Genomic DNA, 25,266 nt, shown 5'->3' with positions numbered 1-25,266 from the left:
TTTAAAATCTAAGATCTAAGGAGGGGTGGCGCTGCCAAAGCTCGGGCTCTGCTTGATCCGGTTGTACACCTACCAGGAATTCTACACATCCATAGAGCTTGGTAGCAATTGAGATTTGAACTGAGACACAAATAGAACTCTCTCCAAGCAGCCCTCTTCATAAGAAAAAAAAAAAAACTTGAGCTGTGCTACTAACTGATTCCAAAGATTCATTCATGCTGTTAATTGCAGGAGATGCACCACCTTCTTGGTCAATAAAATTAACCATCCTGCCTACTCCTAAAAGGGGAAGATTTGATCATAATAAAGCTGAATAGTTAAGCCAATTACATTAGAAGAGAAAATGACCACCTCATAGTGCAGACTCAGAACCCATGGAGTTAAGAACGGGCTGCAGAGGACAGTTTGGCCCATCTTGGTTCAAAGTGCAAAGAACAAGACACTATGCTAGAGGATTATTTGTGGAGAAAAATAATACATTCTGACCTAGCAATTGAAGGAGAGACAACAACTCCTTTTGTTTCCTGCAAATAAACAACCAAAATTTGGCAAAGAAAGGAAACAGAGGCTGCAAAATATTTGGAAGTGTAACTCAAAAAGTTTTTCTTTTTAGTTCAGGAAGAAAAATATGTATACTGATACACATGGTGAGATTGTTTTTTTACAAGCTAAATGAAAAAACTGCTCACTTCTAGACTTTCAGTAGCAGCGACCACCAGCCGTAGACAACAAAATCTTATTTGGTTTCTTTCCCTTCTTTCCAAATCCATGCACTATAGCAGCATCGGGTGCACTTGGTGCTTTTGATGTAGATATTGGCAAATGACAGGACATTGGGACCCCTCGGACCTGTACAGAAGCAAATGTTATTTCAGTGATAACAACAAATCTACGTGCTGATTTCTTCACTGGACAACAAGCTGTAAAGTTTTTTTTTTTTTCTTTTAATTTCTTTGTACAGCGAAACAAGCTTCAATTCATATCAGCTAAATTATCAGCACGTACAACAGCCATACATAACTGCACTAGTTGAGAGCCTTACTTTAGGAAGATGAGATGCAACAATGACCTTACCTGTTGCAGCAGTGGCTTCAGCTGTTGCTTCCATGCTTCTTGAGGTTTCAGAGGATTCTTCTGCTCTCAGAGAAGGAGAGTCATGCGCAGCAGCAAAACCAAGCCGAGTGACATTGGAGAACAGTTTTCTTTCTCCAACAACTGGGGGACTTGTTGATGAGACAGGAGGACTTCCTAATGCTGGTCATGGAGCAAAGAGTGATTATTAGACACCATTACTCAATTTCAAAACAGACGTCTCATATAGCAGTAGAAATGAAACATTTACCTTCAAAATCATCAATGGAGAAGATTGCCCTATTATTGCAGAAGTGGCTCACAGTAGGTGGTATGGGCACTGCATTCATGGCAGTCGCTTCAGCTCTTACTTTCTCTTTGTTTTCCTGAGAAGGAAGGAGTTTGGTCAGCAAAAGTTTCTAGAATAAATAAAAATGCAAAAAAGGAAGGCACTACTACCTTCTTTCATTTTTTTTTTTTTGAGAGTTGATTACACAGAGAAACACAAACAACCTCCAACCTAATGAGACTTGAATTCAAAAGCTCACAGTATACAATCCCCCATGTGACAAAAGGGCCAGTTTTGAAATGAAAAAAAAAAGTACCTTCTTAGCAAGACGCTTCCTTTGATTTTGGCGCTTCTTGATGTCATCCATGAATGGTGCTAAAAGCATCAGGAGGCAAGATATTACTCATATCAATTTCACAGAGCTGCAGGTGTTTCTTGGAGATCAGTGAATTCTAATAAACAAGAAGTATACCATGTTTCAATGCCCATGCAAAGCCTAGTAATTACCTGAAGTGTAGTTGTCAAGGAAAAGTGGCTTAGAAAACGAAATCGCTTTCTCACTGCTTCTGAAAGAGTTAATGCCTCCAACTGCAAAATTTTACCATTAATTCTGCAATTTCGATACATAGTCAGTGATCCTGTGTATGGCCCTGGTGAAAGGAAGAAGATACAATACAAGACCAATATATTCATTTGTACTTAATGACTGCTTTCATCATGGCATCTGTCTTGACAAAAATCAATTCATTTCTTTTTTTTCAAACAACAGTTTTCAATGTCTATTAAGACAAATTTGTTTTCAACTTGTACTATTTATGTTTTCACAACATTTAAAGAAATGGATTAACCTAGACAGCAACAGATCAAAATCAATTCATTTATTTTTTTCAAACAACAGTTTTCAATGTCTATTAAGACAAAAATTTGTTTTCAACTTGTACTATTTATGTTTTCACAGCATTTAAAGAAATGGATTAACCTAGATGGCAGCAGATCAGGATTCCTGTAATGGTGGAGAAGACAATTCACGTTTAACGGATGAAGAATGATATCTTGACCATCAATTGCCTGCAATAGTAAAGCATCAGCAAAGTGAAGATCCATAGGTTTTTGTTTATAGAAATATTGGAAAACATTCAGTTCACAAGAAGAAAACTCAAAGTACACTGATAAGACAAGACTTGTCTATGTTAAGAAAAATATTACTTATAATGATTTGACATTTAAATCAGTGAAAGTAACACCTAAATTAGTAGGCACCTGGTAACAAGTGTAGAAGTCCTTCGCATCTTTGTCACCATTTGAATGCTTTTACTGTCTACAATTGAGAATACCTCTGAGCCAATGGATGTTTCAAGCACATAATTAGGAAACTGTGCAGATTCCTCTCCAACCAATGTTTTCAAATATGTAACATCCAAGCTTTGTGATTCGTCCTTCTCACCACATGCTGATCTCCCTCCCTGTGGTCCAAATACTTCGGAATTTATTGCCTCAGCCCTTGCATAAGATGTGTCACCTGCTGAAACATTAGATTCACCTTTGCAAGCTTTGATGGGATAAGCATGGGTTTTTGAAGGCAAGCTAGTAAGAGCCTGATGTTCAGTCCAATACTTCTTTCTGTGCTCCAGTAGTCCTAGAGCTGCACAAACAGATGAAAGCAGCTCCAAGTCATCAACCAGCCTAGAATCAACTTTAACCAACCAATCATGGAGCTCCAATTGAGCTTCACTGATAGATAGCTTCACATCTGATGTTAAAATGAATTTAGAAAAAGGAATGGCATATAACTTCAGAGCCATTTTTATCTTTTTGAGAAGGAACTAATGAATCTTTGGCTCGAGTTAGCAGTGTGAATTGTACTTCATCTCCAACACTATGATGCTTGACTTGATCAATATAGATTGTGTACAAGTCCATTTGGAGATATCATTGTGAAGTAAAGGGTGCATCATCTCCAAAATTTCCCGTTACAATCATCAACCATCAACAAATACCGAAAAGTGCATGGGAAACAAAAAATATGACCACAAGATGTTATCTGTGGACAAAGAGGGCTTTCCAAGCAAATGGGGCATTGCACTAGCAAATGTGTCGTGTATCTTACACAAGCAACATCTTCCCATTGGAACATTTTATTTGGATCTTTTGACTCAGTTATCTGATTGTTTGAATCTAGGACAACAAATTTGAAGTTTACCTTAAGGAATAGATCTTTATTATATGGCTGTATCTTCTTTGGTCTTCTTGGAGGAGGAAGCCTCGATTGAGGATGGGAGATGTGATCAAACATACTCTTCATTCAACATCTTGAGTTTCAACTGGATATACCAAAGACTCTTCATATATTCAGTTAAAGCTCAAGGTGTTGAATGAAGAGTCTGTTTGATACCATCTCTCGTCCTCAACCGAGGCTTCCTCCGCCAAGAAGACCAAAGAAGATACAACCATATAATAAAGATCTATTCCTTCAGGAAAACTTCAAATTTGTTGTCCTAGATTCAGACAATCAGATAACTGAGTCAAAAGATCCAGATAAAATGTTACAATGGGAAGATGTTGTTTGTGTAAGATACTCGACTCCATTGCTAGTGCAATGCCCTATTTGCTTGGAAAGCCCTCTTTGTCCACAGATTACATCTTGTGGTCATATTTTTTGTTTTCCATGCATTTTTAGGTAGTTGATGGCTGATGATTGTAAAGGGAAATCTTGGAGAAAATGGCCTCTTTGCTTCTCAATGATATCTGCGAAGGATTTGTACACGATCTATATTGATCAGGTCAAGCATTATAGTGTTGGAGATGAAGTACAATTCACACTGCTAATTCGAGCCAGAGATTCATTAGTTTCTTCTCAAAAAGATGAAAATGGTTACGAAGTTATTTGTCATTCCTTTTCTAAATTCATTTTAACATCAGATGTGGAGCTATTTATCAGTGAAGCTCAATTGGAGCTCCATGATTGGTTGGTTAAAGCTGATTCTGGGCTGGTTGAAGACTTGGAGCAGCTTCCATATGTTAGTGCAGCTCTAGAACAACTGGAGCAGAGAAAGAAGTATTGGACTGAACATTTGGCTCTAACTAGCATGCCTTAAAAAAACCATGCTAGTCCCATCAAAGCCTAAAAGGTGAATCTAATGTTTCAGCAGGTGACACATCTTATGCAAGGGCTGAGACAATAAATTCCGAAGTATTTGGACCACAGGGAGAGAGATCAGCATGTGGTGACAAGGACGAATCACAAAGCTTGGATGTTACATCTTTGAAAACATTGGTTGGAGAGGAATCCGCACTGTCTCCTAATTATGTGCTTGAAACATCCGTTGGTTCAGAGGTACTCTCGGTTGGAGACATGAAAACCTCACAAAAGCATTCAAATGGTGGCAAAGATGTGAAGGACTCGTACACTTTTTACCAGGTGTGAAATAAAAACAAAAAAATTAATCACAGATAAAGAGATGTTCAGAGTGGAGACCTTACCATATAAGAAAGAAACCCCGCTATTCACGCTGGAGGTTTATCTTCTCCAACATTCCTCGAAATAAACGAACATCAGAATTTCAGATCAGTGAAACGTCATCTGTTGATCTTTTACTACACTGCTCCTCAGGAAAACAAATGGATGGAAAGCCCACATTGCCACCTTGTGCTGTAAATTTGGATATTTTGACTTATGAATGATAATCAAGGAATTGATTATTGATAATTTCATACTTTTGCCTCTTATACGTAATAATACATAATTTCTGGCCCAGATAGGTAAGGCTCGTAGTTTACTAGAAGGCCGAGCTCGAACTGGGTCGAGCTAAGATCGAACTGTGCCACTCTTAACTGTGATTCTCTCCATTATCACTTATTTCATGCAGAACATTAAGAAGAATACACACAGTATTAAGATTTAATGTACAAGGCTCTTTTAAGTTGTAAAATTATATCGTTCTTTTCATTGTTTCATTCGGGCATTCTCACATTGACATAGTGAAGGTTTTTCTTACTTTTTCTCCATATGCTCTTTCAACCAAGCGAATAAACAACACTAAAGAAAACATAAATAACTCATCAGAAATATTTACTGAAATTAATAAGAATTGCATAAGAAATTGCTTAGAAAACAAATAGAAACGTGAATTACACAGAGAAACACACACAACCTCCAACCTAATGAGACTTGAATTCAAAAGCTCACATTATACAACCCCCCATGTGACAAAAGGCCCAGTTTTGAAATTAAAAAAAGTACCTTCTTAGCAAGATGCTTCCTTTGATTTTGGCGCTTCTTGATGTCGTCCACGAATGGTGCTAAAGCATCAGGAGGCAAGATATTACTCGTATCAATTTCACAGAGCTGCAGGTGTTTCTTGGAGATCAGTGAATTCTAATAAACAAGAAGTATACCATGTTTCAATGCCCAAGCAAAGCCTAATAAGTACCTGAAGTGTAGTTGTCAAAGAAAAGTGGCTTAGAAAACGAAATCGCTTTCTCACTGTTTCTGAAAGAGATAATGCCTCCAACTGCAAAATTTTACCATTAATTCTGCAATTTCGATACATAGTCAGTGATCCTGTGTATGGGCCCTGGTGAAAGGAAGAAGATAAAATACAAGACCAATATATTCATTTGTACTTAATGACAACTTTCATCATGGCATCTATCTTGACAAAAACCAATTCATTTCTTTTTTTTTCCAAACAACAGTTTTCAAAGTCTATTAAAACAAAAAATTGTTTTCAACTTGTACTATTTATGTTTTCATAGCATTTAAAGAAATGGATTAACCTAGACGGCAGCAGATCAGGATTCCTGTTTTAATGGATGAAGATTGTTATGTTGACCATCAATTGCCTGCAATAGTAAAGCATCAGCAAAGTGAAGATCCACAGGTTTTTGTTTATAGAAATATTGGAAAGCATTCAGTTCACAAGAAGAAAACTCAAAGTCGACTGACAAGACAGACTTGTCTATTTTAAGAAAAATATTAAAGAAAATGATTTGACGTTTAAATCAGTGAAAGTAACACATAAATTAGTAGGCACCTGGTAAAAAGTGTACAAGTCCTTCACATCTTTGTCACCATTTGGATGCTTTTGTGAGCTTTTCTTGTCTTCAACTGAGAGTACCTCTGAGCCAATGGATGTTTTTTTTTTTCAAGCACATAATTAGGAGACTGTGGATTGCTCTCCAACCAATGTTTTCAAAGATGTAACATCCGAGCTTTGTGATTCGTCCTTGTCACCAAATGTTGATCTCCCTCCCTGTGGTTCAAATACTTCGGAATTTATTGCCACAACCCTTGCATAAGATGCCTCACCTGCTGAAACATTAGATTCACCTTTGCAGGCTTTGATGGGATAAGCATGGTTTTTTGAAGGCATATTTGTAAGAGCCTGATGTTCAGTCCAATACTTTTTTCTCTGCTCCAGTTTTTCTACAGCTACGCAAACATACGGAAGCTGCTCCAAGTCTTCAACCAGCCCAGAATCAGCTTTAACCAACCAATCATGGAGCTCCAATTGAGCTTCACTGATAGATAGTTCCACATCTGATGTTAAAATGAATATAGAAAAGGAATGACATATAACTTTAGAGCTATTTTCATCTTTTTGAGAAGGAACTATTGAATCTCTGGCACGAGTTAGCAGTGTGAATTGTACTTCATCTCCAACACTATAATGCTTGACCTGATCAATATAGATCGTGTACAAATCCTTCGCAGATATCATTGTGAAGCAAAGAGGGCATTTTCTCCAAGATTCCCCTTTACCATCATCAGCCATCAACAAATACCGCAAAATGCATGGGAAACAAAAACTATGACTACAAGATGTTATCTGTGGACAAAGAGGGCTTTCCAAGCAAATGGGGCATTGCACTGGCAATGGTGTCGAGTATCTTACACAAACAACATCTTTCCATTGTAAATCTAGGACGACAAATTTGAAGTTTGCCTGAAGGAATAGATCTTTATTATATGGTTGTATCTTCTTTGGTCTTCTTGGAGGAGGAAGTCTCGGTTGCGGATAGGAGATGGGATCATAGTGAAAGTTTAGTAAGTGATTTGCATTCACCATCTGGTTTTTCCTAGGTGTAGAGTGCATAGTGATACTGCCAGACACTGAGTGTGCTTGCTCATCATATGATGCACCTGTGCTTCCACATTGCTTCCCGCTGATATGAGCAGGTTTAGATTGATCAGATCCAATCTGAGAGGAGAACCCTCCACGACCAGCCATCTGAGAGTGGGAAGGGGAGCCATGCATTTGGCCTTTTGAATCTTTCTTACTGTTCCCAGCCCCCATACCATTCATCTGGTGCAACTAGCAATTGTAAAGTCAGGAAGCACAAAGAAAAAGAAATCCAGAGACGTGCTTGAATGCAAAGGAAAAAAAAATTCGTGAGCAAAGAAACAAATGCAATGAATTCAAGTTCTATAGCCAGCTGCACTTCCCATATGACACATCTGTGGTTCACATTTACAAAAGCTACTTGTAGACAAAAAGTTGAAGATCATGGCAAAGCAGGAGTGGCAGCTCTAAAACCAATTTTCTTGCAAAATGACTTCACCAAGACTTTTGTATCACAAGTTCTTGCATTTTTAGAGGTTCATTTCATGGATTTAAAGAGCAACTGGCGCCAAGTAGAACCAACTGACTCAATGGAATCAGCTTTAGGCCTCACGAAGTTTAGTGTCCTGTGGGACTCAAAGACTGCCTGAGTAGACAGAAAATAGTGTAAAGCACACAGACAGTCTTTGGATTGGCGTAATTCCTTATTTACCCCTATGTTGTTTGCTGACAAAAACACTCTTAACATCTGTTCTCTCCAATCATTCAATTTCTAGTGCTGGCAACAGAAACTGTGAAGATCAAGGTTCAGACCCCATAAAACCGCTAAAAAGTTTATTTGTAGCATCCCAGAAACAATGCCAAGCAGCATCAGCTCTACCACATCTCAATGAGTCACTCGCACATTCATTATGTCTTAACTGTGGGTGACGATGAAATATTTCAAGTCTTAGTCCGACTGGATTAAAAGCAAATACCTGATTCCATTTAAATTGGCTGTACAAGTGACATGAAAATTCACATTTCAATTCAATGACCTACTAAAAAACACCAGTCCAATTGAATAACTGGCTCAGTAAGTTGTCTTGCGTAAACAGATCTGTCAATGATTTGGCAGACAGACTTTCCAAAGTTGGGGTTCATCATCAATCTTTTGTTGTTATGATCTATCCTCAAGCTTAGCCTTTTATGTCTTTTGCCCAGCCTCTTGGCTGTCAATAAATTTCAACTTCCAATTTTTCACAAACTTGCTGCATATCTACACAAGTAAACTTGCTGAAGGAGGGCCTAGAATGATTGACAAATGGCATACTTAGTCAACATTTTTATCATTCACTGCTATGATTTTTTAGGAAAAATCTCACCTCAAACTTTGATTCGTTATTTTGTTAGTATTTACTTACAGACTATCTGAAGATAATTCGAGCTGGGCTACAGACTATCTGTAAGGCATTTGAAGCTTGGCTACAGACAATCTGAAGATAATTCAAGCTTGGTTATAGAACACTGCAGTTGTACAGTTACACAGCCAACTGAATATCCTTGAATCACATAATCTCCATTTTTTTTTTATCATTTTTCACCATTCTATTTTCAAAATTCATGAGCACCAGTAATGTGCTAAAAAAGTATTACTTGTTCCAATATGCATATTCAATCATCAAAATAAAACATTATTTCCTAGTTCTTATTGTTCAAATAATTCAGAATGAGCATAAATAATACAATTCTCTACTTGAGTTATACAACTGAATATCTAGCAAATTTATCTCAAATGAGTCGGTGACTAACAAATACAAGCAGAAAATAAGTTCAAATTAAAAGACAAGGAACCCTAACTGACTTACTTTCTTGGATGACTGAGACCGACTAATATTTGATGCTGCTGCAGCCATTGTACCTATAAAAAAGTAACTTCATTATGAGGCAAGAGACAAAGACGCACCACACCTACCTAACTTGAGCAAGTAGATCTTATGACTAATAGATAGCTCCACATCTGATGTTAAAATGAATTTAGAAAAAGGAATGGCATATAACTTCAGAGCCATTTTTATCTTTTTGAGAAGGAACTAATGAATCTTTGGCTCGAGTTAGCAGTGTGAATTGTACTTCATCTCCAACACTATGATGCTTGACTTGATCAATATAGATTGTGTACAAGTCCATTTGGAGATATCATTGTGAAGTAAAGGGTGCATCATCTCCAAAATTTCCCGTTACAATCATCAGCCATCAACAAATACCGAAAAGTGCATGGGAAACAAAAAATATGACCACAAGATGTTATCTGTGGACAAAGAGGGCTTTCCAAGCAAATGGGGCATTGCACTAGCAAAGGTGTCGTGTATCTTACACAAGCAACATCTTCCCATTGGAACATTTTATTTGGATCTTTTGACTCAGTTATCTGATTGTTTGAATCTAGGACAACAAATTTGAAGTTTGCCTTAAGGAATAGATCTTTATTATATGGTTGTATCTTCTTTGGTCTTCTTGGAGGAGGAAGCCTCGATTGAGGATGGGAGATGTGATCAAACATACTCTTCATTCAACATCTTGAGTTTCAACTGGATATACCAAAGACTCTTCATATATTCAGTTGAAGCTCAAGGTGTTGAATGAAGAGTCTGTTTGATACCATCTCTCGTCCTCAACCGAGGCTTCCTCCGCCAAGAAGACCAAAGAAGATACAACCATATAATAAAGATCTATTCCTTCAGGAAAACTTCAAATTTGTTGTCCTAGATTCAGACAATCAGATAACTGAGTCAAAAGATCCAGATAAAATGTTACAATGGGAAGATGTTGTTTGTGTAAGATACTCGACTCCATTGCTAGTGCAATGCCCTATTTGCTTGGAAAGCCCTCTTTGTCCACAGATTACATCTTGTGGTCATATTTTTTGTTTTCCATGCATTTTTAGGTAGTTGATGGCTGATGATTGTAAAGGGAAATCTTGGAGAAAATGCCCTCTTTGCTTCTCAATGATATCTGCGAAGGATTTGTACACGATCTATATTGATCAGGTCAAGCATTATAGTGTTGGAGATGAAGTACAATTCACACTACTAATTCGAGCCAGAGATTCATTAGTTTCTTCTCAAAAAGATGAAAATGGTTATGAAGTTATTTGTCATTCCTTTTCTAAATTCATTTTAACATCAGATGTGGAGCTATTTATCAGTGAAGCTCAATTGGAGCTCCATGATTGGTTGGTTAAAGCTGATTCTGGGCTGGTTGAAGACTTGGAGCAGCTTCCATATGTTAGTGCAGCTCTAGAACAACTGGAGTAGAGAAAGAAGTATTGGACTGAACATCTGGCTCTAACTAGCATGCCTTAAAAAAACCATGCTAATCCCATCCAAGCCTAAAAGGTGAATCTAATGTTTCAGCAGGTGACACATCTTATGCAAGGGCTGAGACAATAAATTCCGAAGTATTTGGACCACAGGGAGAGAGATCAGCATGTGGTGATAAGGACGAATCACAAAGCTTGGATGTTACATCTTTGAAAACATTGGTTGGAGAGGAATCCGCACTGTCTCCTAATTATGTGCTTGAAACATCCGTTGGTTCAGAGGTACTCTCGGTTGGAGACATGAAAACCTCACAAAAGCATATGAAAACCTCACAAAAGCATTCAAATGGTGGCAAAGATGTGAAGGACTCATACACTTTTTACCAGGTGTGAAATAAAAACAAAAAAATTAATCACAGATAAAGAGATGTTCAGAGTGGAGACCTTACCATATAAGAAAGAAACCCCGCTATTCACGCTGGAGGTTTATCTTCTCCAACATTCCTCGAAATAAACGAACATCAGAATTTCAGATCAGTGAAACGTCATCTGTTGATCTTTTACTACACTGCTCCTCAGGCAAACAAATGGATGGAAAGCCCACATTGCCACCTTGTGCTGTAACTTTGGATATTTTGACTTATGAATGATAATCAAGGAATTGATTATTGATAATTTCATACTTTTGCCTCTTATACGTAATAATACATAATTTCTGGCCCAGATAGGTAAGGCTCGTAGTTTACTAGAAGGTCGAGCTCGAACTGGGTCGAGCTAAGATCGAACTGTGTCACTCTTAACTGTGATTCTCTCCATTATCACTTATTTCATGCAGAACATTAAGAAGAATACACACAGTATTAAGATTTAATGTACAAGGCTCTTTTAAGTTGTAAAATTATATCGTTCTTTTCATTGTTTCATTCGGGCATTCTCACATTGACATAGTGAAGGTTTTTCTTACTTTTTCTCCATATGCTCTTTCAACCAAGCGAATAAGCAACACTAAAGAAAACATAAATAACTCATCAGAAATATTTACTGAAATTAATAAGAATTGCATAAGAAATTGCTTAGAAAACAAATAGAAACGTGAATTACACAGAGAAACACACACAACCTCCAACCTAATGAGACTTGAATTCAAAAGCTCACAGTATACAACCCCCCATGTGACAAAAGGCCCAGTTTTGAAATTAAAAAAAGTACCTTCTTAGCAAGATGCTTCCTTTGATTTTGACGCTTCTTGATGTCGTCCATGAATGGTGCTAAAGCATCAGGAGGCAAGATATTACTCGTATCAATTTCACAGAGCTGCAGGTGTTTCTTGGAGATCAGTGAATTCTAATAAACAAGAAGTATACCATGTTTTAATGCCCAAGCAAAGCCTAATAAGTACCTGAAGTGTAGTTGTCAAAGAAAAGTGGCTTAGAAAACGAAATCGCTTTCTCACTGTTTCTGAAAGAGATAATGCCTCCAACTGCAAAATTTTACCATTAATTCTGCAATTTCGATACATAGTCAGTGATCCTGTGTATGGGCCCTGGTGAAAGGAAGAAGATAAAATACAAGACCAATATATTCATTTGTACTTAATGACAACTTTCATCATGGCATCTATCTTGACAAAAACCAATTCATTTCTTTTTTTTTTCCAAACAACAGTTTTCAATGTCTATTAAAACAAAAAATTGTTTTCAACTTGTACTATTTATGTTTTCACAGCATTTAAAGAAATGGATTAACCTAGACGGCAGCAGATCAGGATTCCTGTTTTAACGGATGAAGAATGTTATGTTGACCATCAATTGCCTGCAATAGTAAAGCATCAGCAAAGTGAAGATCCACAGGTTTTTGTTTATAGAAATATTGGAAAGCATTCAGTTCACAAGAACAAAACTCAAAGTCGACTGACAAGACAGACTTGTCTGTTTTAAGAAAAATATTAAAGAAAAAAATAATTTCTTCCTATCTATCAATGATTTTTTTTCTAAATCCTTTCTGAAATTAAAGTTGCAAATATGAAAACCAAACAAATTTTTTAATTTAGTTTTTGAAAGAACCCAATGCTTCTCCTGTATTACCATATAGCAGAGTAGCTTTTGATGCTGGAGGTGCCAAGGCCCTGCAATGTCCAAGTAAATGAGTTAAGAAAATTCCTAGTCTCCATCTCTGTGCTGTCATTAAGGAACTCCACAGACATGACAAGTTCATATTCCCTTTTGTCCAATGAGGTCCACTTGCTACAGGAGATCGGGTGACAACAAAATAAACTTCTTTAGTGACTGATGTTTACATACATATATAAAAAATATACAGAGATTTACACCCAACAACATACTATTAACAGTCAATTAGCTCGAAAAAGAAACTTATTTACACATTGCTAGCTGTATCTTAGGATAACTGCATATCTACTATTTTTTTTTTTTTTTTGGGTATGCTAAGAATTTGTATATCTGCTAAGCTCTACATAACTGATTCTTCAAAACTCTTCTTATAAAAATGAAGTGGCAGTGAATCAGCTTCAAGGTGCCATGAACTTTTGGGGATCCCATAAGCTTCAACTCCGGTTTCGCTATAAGCAGGACTGTGGTGAGAAAAACTAAGTATCTCTGTTCTAGGAATCGTCCTAGACAGTTGAAAACCCTCATACAGTTGCCTCTGAAAGAATGTCACACAGCCATTAATTCTCACACCAACTTCCTCAACAAAGTCTGAAAGGATCTCAACAACCTGGATTTCAGAATTTTTATGATCTGTAAGCTTCCAGTTCTTCTGCCACTTATGGTATACTGCCCATACTTCACCTTCTTTTGGATAAATTTTGTAGAAAGATTTCTTTACATTTCTCTCGCATTTCACTAGGTGAGAGAATTTTGACATTTCCAAATCTACAGTTACCCTACTGGCTCTAAATATTCCACACACTAAAGGTAAATTTTCTTCTACCCATTGAATTTCATCATGATGCATGGGATGAGGTTCCAGATATGTTACGGAGACCTTACTTGGCACACTCACATTGTTTACTTTGACATACAACCGAGGCATCTCATCTGAACCATCAGATATGGCCCATATTTGATCTTCAGAGAAGTTCTTTGCGGTCTGATCCATTAGTAACAATTGCAGTGGTTGTTAGAGGAGCCAGATATGGGTTGTTTCGATCAATGCAATTACTTTCATTAACATGATGGACCACATCTCGTGAAGCAGAGGCTGCAAGAGAAATATTTTTGGCAACTACATTCTCAGGCACAGATAGTGGATCCCTTCCACTACTCCATCCATAGGTGGGCCAGTATATCTAACTGGAGGAACACTATGAGAAAACATGTAAAGTTTTTTCCTAGGAATTTGGAAACAGACTTCACTCTCCTTGTTAGTGTACCTGTGATAAAGCCTTTTAAAACCCTCTACTTTCTCCAAGTATGCAACTTTTACACCTGCAGCCTTTGAGTAACTCAAAAGGATTTCCACCATCTGAAATTCACAGGCTTCCTTTTTCTCTGGGTTGCAGCACCATTTCCACCATCTGAAATTCACAGGCTTCCTTTCTCTCTGGGTTGCAGCACCATTCTTCTATGTCCCAATTTCTATAGATTACCCAAATATCCTGCTTTTGGGGTAAATTTCTAACAGTTCTTTTCCTGAACCATATGAAACAACATGAGAAATGACCATATGGTTGCAAGGCGCCATGTTACTACTCCCTTCCAGAAAAAAGGGTCCGGAAGGAACAGGCAAGCCTGCATCAAACCATTTTTTTCACTTGGAGACGGGATCTGGGTTCAACCAAGTCACACACGCTTTAAATGGTAATGGAATAACTTGACCAATTCGAGCACACCGACGAGGCAATCTATCTTTATCATAAGCAGCCCAAACTTGACCTACAACAAACATATTTATCTTTCTGTTATTTTCAAAATTATAAAAGTCTGGATTTACAGCCTTGGAGGTCACAGGCTTTGGAAGCAAAGGGGGACCCACATCTGAAACAATATGACATATTTGGGCTCCTTCACTTTCTTTTGGTTTATGTCCAATTCTTTTAGGCTTTTTTTTGGGTGGTTACTTCTTGGGTTGTGGTTTTATCCCCTTTGTCATTGGGTTCAAGTAATATACCAGACCCTGCTAATCTGATAACATCATCTATTCGCCCATCCATAACAAAGTCTCTAGATATCTGCAAGGGTAACTCAGAGAGCACACACGTCTCATTGCTTCTATCAGTACCGTCAATAAGTCTTTTACCTAATGTTAGAGTCTGTGTATTATTTCTAGTAGAAAGCATCTCTTCTACCATTATTTCTCCAACCCTCTGCGCCTCTGAATTCAAATGAGCAAGACCATTTCTACCTGCATTTCTCTTTAAATCAAATTCCAATTGCTTCGCTTGATCAAGAAGAACAGAAGATGAATCTGTGCTGTATCCTAGTGCAGTTTCAGTGCCAGGAAATTTGTTCTTCACAGCTTCTAAGATGGAGGAGAGCTTTTGATGCTGACCTCTTATAATCTCATTACTGGAAGTTGGGGGAAGCTGGAGAACCCAATATCAGTCTAGTTGACGGCCTGGAAGCACCATTTCAGAAGCTCACAGAATATTACAAACTGATAAGATTTGAGAAGCATTTTCTAGATCAGGGAAATGCTGTATTGCTTTGTGCATCATATCCCAGGCACCCACATAATCCTTGCTTCTAATCTTCTGCTCAGCAGCTTCTTTATATTTGAGAGCTTTTACTTTAATCCCGTCCATCCCTGTTGTGTTCTCCTCTTCACATCTAAGCCAGGAAACCAACTTTTACATGGCAAACTGAACTTGGATCGGCTCACAATGAAAAGTTTATAACTCCCACAACAGAAAATGTCAAACAGACTCTCATTCAACATATTGAGCTTCAACTGGATAGAACATTTCAGAAAATTATGAAAGAATCATAGACCTCAATGTCTTTCTACCTAATAATCCATCTTTCTGATCGTTACAAATTTTCGAAGGACACAGAAAGCACGTAATGACCAAGTCAGGATACTGAAGACGTTGTTTACCGCAAATTATAGGTCACGATCCATTTGACACTGCAAATTTTCAAGAAGAAAGATCAAGCTGGTGACTAATCTTCAGACATTATAAAGCAGGTAAAACCAATCCTGCAACAGAAGAAAACATGTGCATAATGATCTTGAAGATAGCTTTACGTTCAATATCTTTACACAAAATAATGACAATGATGACGATAATGATTACACGAAAAACCAGAAAACATCAAGGGTACTGAATTATCAGTCCTAAAAACAAAACTGGACGGTCAATAACAGAGGACAAGTTATGCAGTTGAGGGTGGCATTCCATCGTGCACCAGAAAAGCTAGCAAAGAAGAGAAAAAACCCAAGTTCCTGGTCCGAATAGTAAATAAGGAGAACGGAAAAAGTAAACATAAAATCCAAAGCTGGAGACTTGCCTAGTCCCAAATCAAAATTCGCCACGAAGAAAAAACATAAATGAAAATTCTTGCAAAGCAACAAATCAGAACGTAGAAGCTAGAAGATACGAAGAAATTCTAAAATCCCAATTCTAAAATGGAAGAGTGTAATTTCAGAAAAAGAAGCCCGGAGCCAATAAGAAATCTCCTTGAAATAAAAATAAAAAGTCCCCGCCATTCACGCTGGAGGTTTATCTTCTCCAACATTCCTCGAAATAAACGAACATCAGAATCTCGGATTAGTGAAACGTCTATCTTTTGATCTTTTACTTCACTGCTCCTCAGGCAAACAAATCGATGGAAAGCATTGCCACCTTGTGCGGTAACGTTTGGATATTTTGACTTATTAATGATAATCAAGGAATTAATTATTGATAATTTCATAACTTTGCCTCTTAATCATACATAATTTCTGACCCAGATAGGTAAGGCTCGTAGTTTACTAGAAGCCCGAGCTCGAACTGGGTCGAGCTAATGCCACTTTTAACTGTAATTTTTTCCATTATCACTTATTTCATGCAGAACATTAAGAAAAATACACACAGTACTCTTTTAAGTTGTAAAATTATATTGTTCTTTTCATTGTTTCATTCGGGCATTCTCACATTGACTTTTCCTCCGTATGCTCTTTTAACTAAGTGAATAAGCAACACTAAAGAAAACATAAATAACACATCAGAAATATTTACTGAAATTAATAAGAATTACATAAAAATTTGCTTAAAAAACAATTAGAAACGTGAAAAAAATTAAAATAATGGAGATGCATAGGAAATGAGAATGAAAGCCTAAGTTTAAAATATAAGATACTATAAGCTCGTCCTTGTACATAATTTCTAGCCGAGATAGGTAAGGCTCGTCCTCATCTCGTTCTGGTGAAGGAGTTTACTACAAGCCCGAGCTCGAACTGGGTCGAGCCTGGACTATCAAACTGGTCAGGGAGTTCTAGGTGTGGCATTGAATCAAGCCTGGACTCCTCCCCAAGATCAACCTCCAAAGTAGAGCTTGCTCACTCGAGAAAGCCAGACGTGGGCTTAGATCAACTCGGTTTGATGACTTGCCAATCGACTCAAAATTACATGGTTTTACCAAAATGCTATTATTTGTAACGAAGAGTGAAGAGAGAGAGAGAAACGTTGGAACTGGTATGCTTGTAAGCTTCTTCCTCTTCTTTTCCATTTGTTTCTTCATCTTTTTTTATTCTTCTATTTTTTCCCCTTCTATGGGACGATGGAAGAGGGGCAGTCCCAATCACAGTAAAGAGAGGGGGAGGAGGCACCTCCTTCCGTTTTTAAAATCTAAGATTTAGGGAGGGGTGGCGCTGCCAAGGCTCGGGCTCTGCTTGATCCGGTTGTACACCTACCAGGAATTCGCCACATCCATAGAGCTTGGTAGCAATTGAGATTTGAACTGAGACACAAATAGAACTCTCTCCAAGCAGTCCTCTTAATAAGAAAAAAAACTTGAGCTGTGCTACCAACTGAATCCAAAGATACATTCATGCTGCTAATTGCAGGAGATGCACCACCTTCTTTGTCAATAAAATTAACCATCCAGTCTATTCCTAAAAAGGGAAGATTTGATCATAATCAAGCTGAATAGTTAAGACAATTACTTCAGAAGAGAAAATGACCACCTCATAGTGCAGACTCAGAACCTATGGAGTTAAGAACGGGCTGCAAAGGACAGTTTGGCACATCTTGGTTCAAAGTGCATAGAACAAGACAATATTCTAGAGGATTATTTGCGGAGAAAAAAATATATACATTCTGACTTAGCAATTGAAGGTGAGACAACAATTCCTTTTGCTTCCTGCAAACAAACCACCAAATTTGGCAAAGAAAGGAAACATAGGCTGCAAAATATTTGGAGGTGTAACTTAATTTTTTCTTTTTAGTTCTACGAAGAAAAATATGCATACTGATACACATGGTGAGATGGTTTTTTTACAAACTAAATGAAGAAACTGCTCACTGCTAGACTTTCAGTAGCGGCGACCACCAGCCGTAGACAACAAAATCTTATTTGGTTTCTTTCCCTTCTTTCCAAATCCATGCGCTATAGCAGCATCAGGTGTGCTTGGAGCTTTTGATGTAGATATGATATTAGCAAATGACAGGATATTGGGACCCCTCGGACCTGTACAGAAGCAAATGTTATTTCAGTGATAACAACAAATCGACGTGCTGATTTCTTCACTGGACAACAAGCTGTAAAGTTTTTTTTTTCTTTTAATTTCGTTGTACCGTGAAACAAGCTTCAATTCATATCAGCTACATTACCAGCACGTACAACAGCCATACATAACTGCACTAGTTGAGAGCTTTACTTTTGGAAGATGAGATGCAACAATGAGCTTACCTGTTGCAGCAGTGGCCTCAGCTGTTGCTTCCATGCTTCTTGAGGTTTCAGAGGATTCTTCTGCTCTCAGAGAAGGAGAGTCATGCGCAGCGGCAAAACCAAGCCGAGTGACACTGGAGAACAGTTTTCTTTCTCCAACAACTGGGGGACTAGTTGATGATACAGGAGGACTTCCTAATGCTGGTCATGGAGCAAAAAGAGATTATTAGACTTCACACCATAACAAAAAATTTTAAAACAGAACTCGTATAGCAGTAGAAATGAAACATCTATCACCTTCAAAATCATCAATGGAGAAGATTGCACTATTATTGGAGTGGCTCACAGAAGGTGGTATGGGCACTGCATTCATGGCAGTCGCTTCAGCTCTTACTTTCTCTTTGTTTTCCTGACAATGAAGGAGTTTGGTCAGCAAAAGTTTCTAGAATCCATAAAAATGCAAAAAAGGAAGGCACTCCTAGCTTCTTCATTTTTTTTATTTTTTTTGAGAGTTGATTACACAGAAAAACACACACAACCTCCAACCTAATGAGACTTGAATTCAAAAGCTCACAGTATACAACCCCCCATGTGACAAAAGGCCCAGTTTTGAAATGAAAAAGTACCTTCTTAGCAAGACGCTTCCTTTGATTTTGGCGCTTCTTGATGTCGTCCATGAATGGTGCTAAAGCATCAGGAGGCAAGATATTACTCATATCAATTTCACAGAGCTGCAGGTGTTTCTTGGAGATCAGTGAATTCTAATAAACAAGAAGTATACCATGTTTCAATGGCCAAGCAAAGCCTTGTAAGTACCTGAAGTGTAGTTGTCAAGGAAAAGTGGCTTAGAAAACGAAATCGCTTTCTCACTGTTTCTGAAAGAGATAATGCCTCCAACTGCAAAATTTTACCATTAATTCTGCAATTTTGATACATAGTCAGTGATCCTGTGTATGGGCCCCGGTGAAAGGAAGAAGATAAAATACAAGACCAATATATTCATTTGTACTTAATGACAGCTTTCATCATGGCATCTATCTTGACAAAAATCAATTCATTTTTTTTTCAAACAACAGTTTTCAATGTGTATTAAGACAAAAATTTGTTTTCAACTAGTACTATTTATGTTTTCACAGCATTTAAAGAAATGGATTAACCTAGACGGCAGCAGATCAGGATTCCTGTAATGATGGAGAAGACAATTCATGTTTAACGGATGAAGAATGATATGTTGACCATCAATTGCCTGCAATAGTAAAGCATCAGCAAAGTGAACATCCACAGGTTTTTGTTTATAGAAATATTGGAAACATTCAGTTCAGAAGAAGAAAACTCAAAGTCGACTGACAAGACAGACTTGTCTATCTTAAGAAAAATATTACTTAAAATGATTTGACATTTAAATCAGTGAAAGTAACACATAAATTAGTAGGCACCTGGTAAAAAGTGTACAAGTCCTTCACATCTTTGTCACCATTTGAATGTTTTTGTGAGCTTTTCATGTCTCCAACTGAGAGTACCTCTGAGCCAACGGATGTTTCAAGCACATAATTAGGAGACAATGCGGATTCCTCTCCAACCAATGTTTTCAAAGATGTAACATCCAAGCTTTGTGATTCGTCCTTGTCACCAAATGCTGATCTCCCTCCCTGTGGTCCAAATACTTCGGAATTTATTGCCTCAGCCCTTGCATAAGATGCATCACCTGCTGAAACATTAGATTCACCTTTGCAGGCTTTGCTGGGATAAACATGGTTTTTTGAAGGCATGCTAGTAAGAGCCTGATGTTCAGTCCAATACTTTTTTCTCTGCTCCAGTTGTTCTACAGCTGCACAAACATACGGAAGCTGCTCCAAGTCTTCAACCAGCCCAGAATCAGCTTTAACCAACCAATCATGGAGCTCCAATTGAGCTTCACTGATAGATAGCTCCACATCTGATGTTAAAATGAATTTAGAAAAGGAATGACATATAACTTCAGAGCTATTTTCATCTTTTTGAGAAGGAACTAATGAATCTCTGGCACGAGTTAGCAGTGTGAATTGCACTTCATCTCCAATACTATAATGCTTGACCTGATCAATATAGATCGTGTACAAATCCTTCGCAGATATCATTGTGAAGCAAAGAGGGCATTTTCTCCATGATTCCCCTTTAGAATCATCAGCCATCAACAAATACCGCAAAATGCATGGGAAACAAAAAATATGACCACAAGATGTTATCTGTGGACAAAGAGGGCTTTCCAAGCAAATGGGGCATTGCACTGGCAATGGTGTCGAGTATCTTACACAAACAACATCTTCCCATTGTAACATTTTATCTGGATCTTTTGACTCAGTTATCTGATTGCCTGAATCTAGAACGACAAATTTGAAGTTTGCCTGAAGGAAAAGATCTTTATTATATGGCTGTATTTTCTTTGGTTTTCTTGGAGGAAGAAGCCTCGATTGCGGACGGGAGATGGGATCATAGTGAAAGTTTAGTAAGTGATTTGCGTTCACCATCTGGTTTTTCCTAGGTGTAGAGTGCATAGTGATACTGCCAGATGCTGAGTGTGCTCGCTCATCAAATGATGCACCTGTGCTTCCACATTGCTTCCCGCTGATATGAGCAGGTTTAGATTGATCAGATCCAATCTGAGAGGACAACCCTCCACGACCAGCCATCTGAGAGTGGGAAGGGGAGCCATGCATTTGGCCTTTTGAATCTTTCTTACTGTTCCCAGCCCCCATACCATTCATCTGGTGCAACTAGCAATTGTAAAGTCAGGAAACACAAACAAAAAGAAATCCAGAGATGTGCTTGAATGCAAAGGAAAAAAATATAATTCGTGAGCAAAGAAAAAAATGCAATGAATTCAAGTTCTATAGCCAGCTGCACTTCCCATATGACACATCTGTGGTTCACATTTACAAAAGCTACTTGTAGACAAAACGTTGAAGATCACGGCAAAGCAGGAGTGGCAGCTCTAAAACCAATTTTCTTGCAAAATGACTTTACCAAGACTTTTGTATCACAAGTTCTTGCATTTTTAGAGGTTCATTTCATGGATTTAAATAGCAACTGGCGCCAAGTAGAACCAACTGACTCAATTGAATCAGCTTTAGGCCTCACGAAGTTTAGTGTCCTGTGGGACTCAAAGACTGCATGAGTAGACAGAAAATAGTGTAAAACACACAGACAGTCTTTGGATTGGCGTAATTCCTTATTTACCTCTATGTTGTCTGCTCACAAAACCACTCTTAACATCTGTTTTCTCCAATCATTTAATTTCTCGTGCTGGCAACAGAAACTGTGAAGATCATGGTTCAGACCCCATAAAACCGCTAAAAAGTTTATTTGTAGCATCCCAAAAACAATGCCATGCAGCATCAGCTCTACCACATCTCAATGAGCCACTCGCACATTCAATATGTCTTAACTTTGGGTGACAATGAAATATTTCAAGTTTTAGTCTGACTGGATTAAAAGCAAATACCTGATTCCATTTAAACTGGTTCTACAAGTGACATGAAAATTCACATTTTAATTCAATGACCTACTAAAAAACACCAGTCCAATTGAATAACTGGCTCAGTAAGTTGTCTTGGTAAACAGATCTGTCAATGATTTGGCAGACAGACTTGCCAAAGTTGGGGTTCATCATCAATCTTTTGTTGTTATGATCTATGCTCCTCAAGCTTAGCCTTTTATGTCTTTTGCCCAGCCTCTTGGCTGTCAATAAATTTCAACTGCCAATTTTTCACAAACTTGCTGAAGGAGGGCCTAGAATGATTGACAAATGCCATACTTAGTCAACATCTTTATCATTCACTGCTATGATTTTTTAGGAAAAATCTCACCTCAAACTTTGATTCGTTATTTTGTTAGTATTTACTTACAGACTATCTGAAGATAATTCGAGCTGGGCTACAGACTATCTGTAAGACATTTCAACCTTGGCTACAGACAATCTGAAGATAATTCACGTTTGGTTATAGAACACTGCAGTTGTACAGTTACACAGCCAACTGAATATCCTTGAATCACATAATCTCCATTTTTTATCATTTTCACCATTCTATTTTCAACATTCATGAGCACCAGTAATGTGCTAAAAAAGTATTACTTGTTCCAATATGCATATTCAATCATTAAAATAAAACATTATTTCCTAGTTCTTATTGTTCAAATAATTCAGAATGAGCATATGTAATACAATTTTCTACTTGGGTTATACAACTGAATATCTAGCAAATTTATCTCAAATGAGTCGGTGACAAACAAATGCAAGCAGATGAAGCAGATAAGAAGTTCAAATTAAAAGACAAGGAACCCTAACAGACTTACTTTCTTGGATGACTGAGACCGACTAATATTTGATGCTGCTGCAGCCATTGCACCTATAAAAAAGTAACTTCATTATGAAGCAAGAGACAAAGAGGCACCACACCTACCTAACTTGAGCAAGTAGATCTTATGACTAATAGACATGCACATCATAGTTCTTTTTTTTTTTTTTTTGAGTAACACATCATAGTTTCAGCCATCAATGAATCTCAGTTCGTTATAATACTTTCTGCATGTGGATTGGGCTATAAACTCAATGGCCATATGGGAGGGTTTCTAGCAGGAGGCATTTGGCTCATCTCAACCGGGTAAGGGGTGTCAAAATTAAAACAAATCTTTCTGAAAGCCTCATAAAGCAATAACATCCAAAAACCGAGAACAAGCCTTCAGGTGGATGTGCTGCCTCAGAAATCTGAAATGTCATGATTTCTAGTATTCCACTTACTGCAGGTTGTCATCTATAATTTCCCAACCGATTTTCATTCTTTAAGTTTCCCTTCTTTTGATTCTGCATTTTCATGTTTCCTCGATTTTTAATCAATTTATCTCGCTTGAATCAGTCCATAGGCACTTTTTTATTATTTTATTTTATTTTATTGAAAATAAAGGAAGAAAACACAAAAAGAACACACAAAAAGCTTGTCCACCGTATTCTTGTATTTACTATTAAACTATTGCATAACTATTTATCCCGGAATATGCAACGACTTCCCCACGTCCCTCTATCACAGACATTCCGCTCCTGTTATAGTAAAACACAAGAAACTTACAGCTGGCAAGATCCGTCGCAGAACGTTCAGAAATTTCACTAACTAAAGAAAAAGACACAAAGACGGGCGGAATTCCCAAAATTTGTAAACTAAAGAAAGCAGCGTTCGAAAATGAAAACCCAAAAAAGATTGTTGATTACAACAGGGGGCATATATTCTCACAATTGAGGAGACCAATAAAAAGAACTCACCGGAATTTCTCGGAGATAATCCGGCCTCAGACTCTGATGCAGGGATCTGCACTGATCTGTCGTTGGAGTCGGCATCAACGACAGAGTCTGAGTGCTGGGATTGCAAGAGGCCATTAGTAGAGAAAGAGTTGTGGAGCGGAGCTCGAGATGACGACGGCAACGTTTCCTGAGCGTCGGTGGGCGAGATGGACATGAAAGATTTCGCAGAGAAGGGTTTGGTATGCCGGGAAGCCTCTATGGAAAGACTGGACGAGGTCAGGGACAAATAATCATCGGCCATCGAGGGAATCGTAGAATATGCCTTTTGCGACAATACCCTCAGGTTTTGTAAAATTACGAACTGATCCCATTCTAGAGTCCACTTTCGACTTCTGATAATAGAAGAAGTTTCCGCCTCGTAGGGTGGCCGGCTTCGGGAGCCGGCTTAATCGGCTCGCACGCGGGGTACTAAACCAAGCTGGAGTTCATTAGAGCTAACAAATTATTAATTTTTTTACACTTTATAATATATATTCTTCAAGTTATTTTTTTTAAAATAAAAAAGGGTATGAGTTTCAAGCCCTGTAAGTAAGATGGTTATTTGTCATCATGTTGACCTTGATTTAGTTGAAATTTTTAACTAAATAATTAGAGTGGAATGAAATCATCAAATCAAAGGTAATAAAATTATTTTACAATTTTTAAGAATTTTAAATTTCAAATTTTTATATTTTTAATATTTTTCTTGAACTAAAAAGTGTCACTTGTAAATGTTTATTCTTATTCCATTTTATTTGTCTGGTTATTGCCCAAGTAAATAGATAAAGTGATAATTAAATAAAATTAGTCAAATATAAAAAAATAAATTTATTTAAAATTTAAAATTATTACAACATCTTTATAATGTCTAAGTCGTATAATAGTATGCACAATAAGGTATTCCCCACATAGGTTGCAAAAAAATTACAATAACACTTTTACATAATCGGTAATCAGTAAATGACATAGATATTATTGATTATATTTTGTTTGATGAACGGGCAGACAAGTAAACAGGTAAAATTACCAAACTATATACGGGAGTAAGTTTTTTTATTCCATGTCCATTATGTTTTTTTATAAAGGGTTGAAAAAATTGAATAATCGAAAAAAATTGATATCCTTGATTTTCAAAGAAGATATGAATTACATTTTAGTGATAAAAACTAAGTTATTTATTTAAGAGTTGGAAGGCAAAGTACTTTTCAACTCACCTTATGCATGCATTTGACTTCTTTTGAGCTTTTGGCAAAAATATTTGGTAAAAAAAATTAAAAATATTTTATCAACAATCTAGGTTTATTTTTTTATTTTTTGATGATTTATATATTTCTACATTTTTTTAATAATGTTTATTCAAGAAAATTTGTCTTTGTTAGAGTTCTCTTTTGGTACTCAGT

General features: G+C 37.3%; 2 protein-coding genes and 2 pseudogenes across 3 annotated transcripts; all 4 read right to left on the bottom strand.

The window, feature by feature from the left end:
- Positions 1–690: 690 nt before the first annotated feature.
- On the bottom strand, positions 691–12,365 carry LOC137949470 (uncharacterized; annotated as a pseudogene).
- Positions 2,605–3,662, bottom strand: LOC137959419 (uncharacterized; annotated as a pseudogene).
- An 827-nt stretch (positions 12,366–13,192) lies between the features above and the next one.
- Positions 13,193–13,843, bottom strand: LOC137949464 (uncharacterized). Its single transcript, XM_068795514.1, has one exon. It carries the CDS (start codon positions 13,841–13,843, stop codon positions 13,193–13,195), a length of 651 nt encoding a protein of 216 aa, XP_068651615.1.
- Positions 13,844–17,853: 4,010 nt separating this feature from the next.
- LOC137953061 (uncharacterized) lies at positions 17,854–24,086 on the bottom strand. 2 transcript variants are annotated; one of them, XM_068800260.1, is made up of 9 exons: positions 23,849–24,086; positions 22,888–22,940; positions 19,992–21,308; positions 19,713–19,801; positions 19,372–19,474; positions 19,182–19,286; positions 18,853–18,964; positions 18,577–18,756; positions 17,854–18,354 (listed from the first exon to the last, which is right to left on the bottom strand). In XM_068800260.1, exons 1-9 carry the CDS (start codon positions 24,039–24,041, stop codon positions 18,200–18,202), a joined length of 2,307 nt encoding a protein of 768 aa, XP_068656361.1. In that variant the 5' UTR covers positions 24,042–24,086; the 3' UTR covers positions 17,854–18,199. The 2 variants fall into 2 exon arrangements, with proteins under 2 accessions (XP_068656361.1, XP_068656370.1); XM_068800269.1 differs by having other exon boundaries at positions 19,992–21,299.
- Between the last annotated feature and the right edge of the window lie 1,180 nt (positions 24,087–25,266).

Source organism: Aristolochia californica, unplaced genomic scaffold (assembly GCF_029961685.1).
Source record: "Aristolochia californica isolate CCGP_79_NKW_82.1479 unplaced genomic scaffold, dmAriCali1.0.hap1 SCAF_1, whole genome shotgun sequence".
In the NCBI taxonomy this organism is placed as follows: Eukaryota; Viridiplantae; Streptophyta; class Magnoliopsida; order Piperales; family Aristolochiaceae; genus Aristolochia; species Aristolochia californica.
Note: the sequence above shows the minus strand (reverse complement) of the source record. Positions and strands in the feature narration are given on the sequence as shown.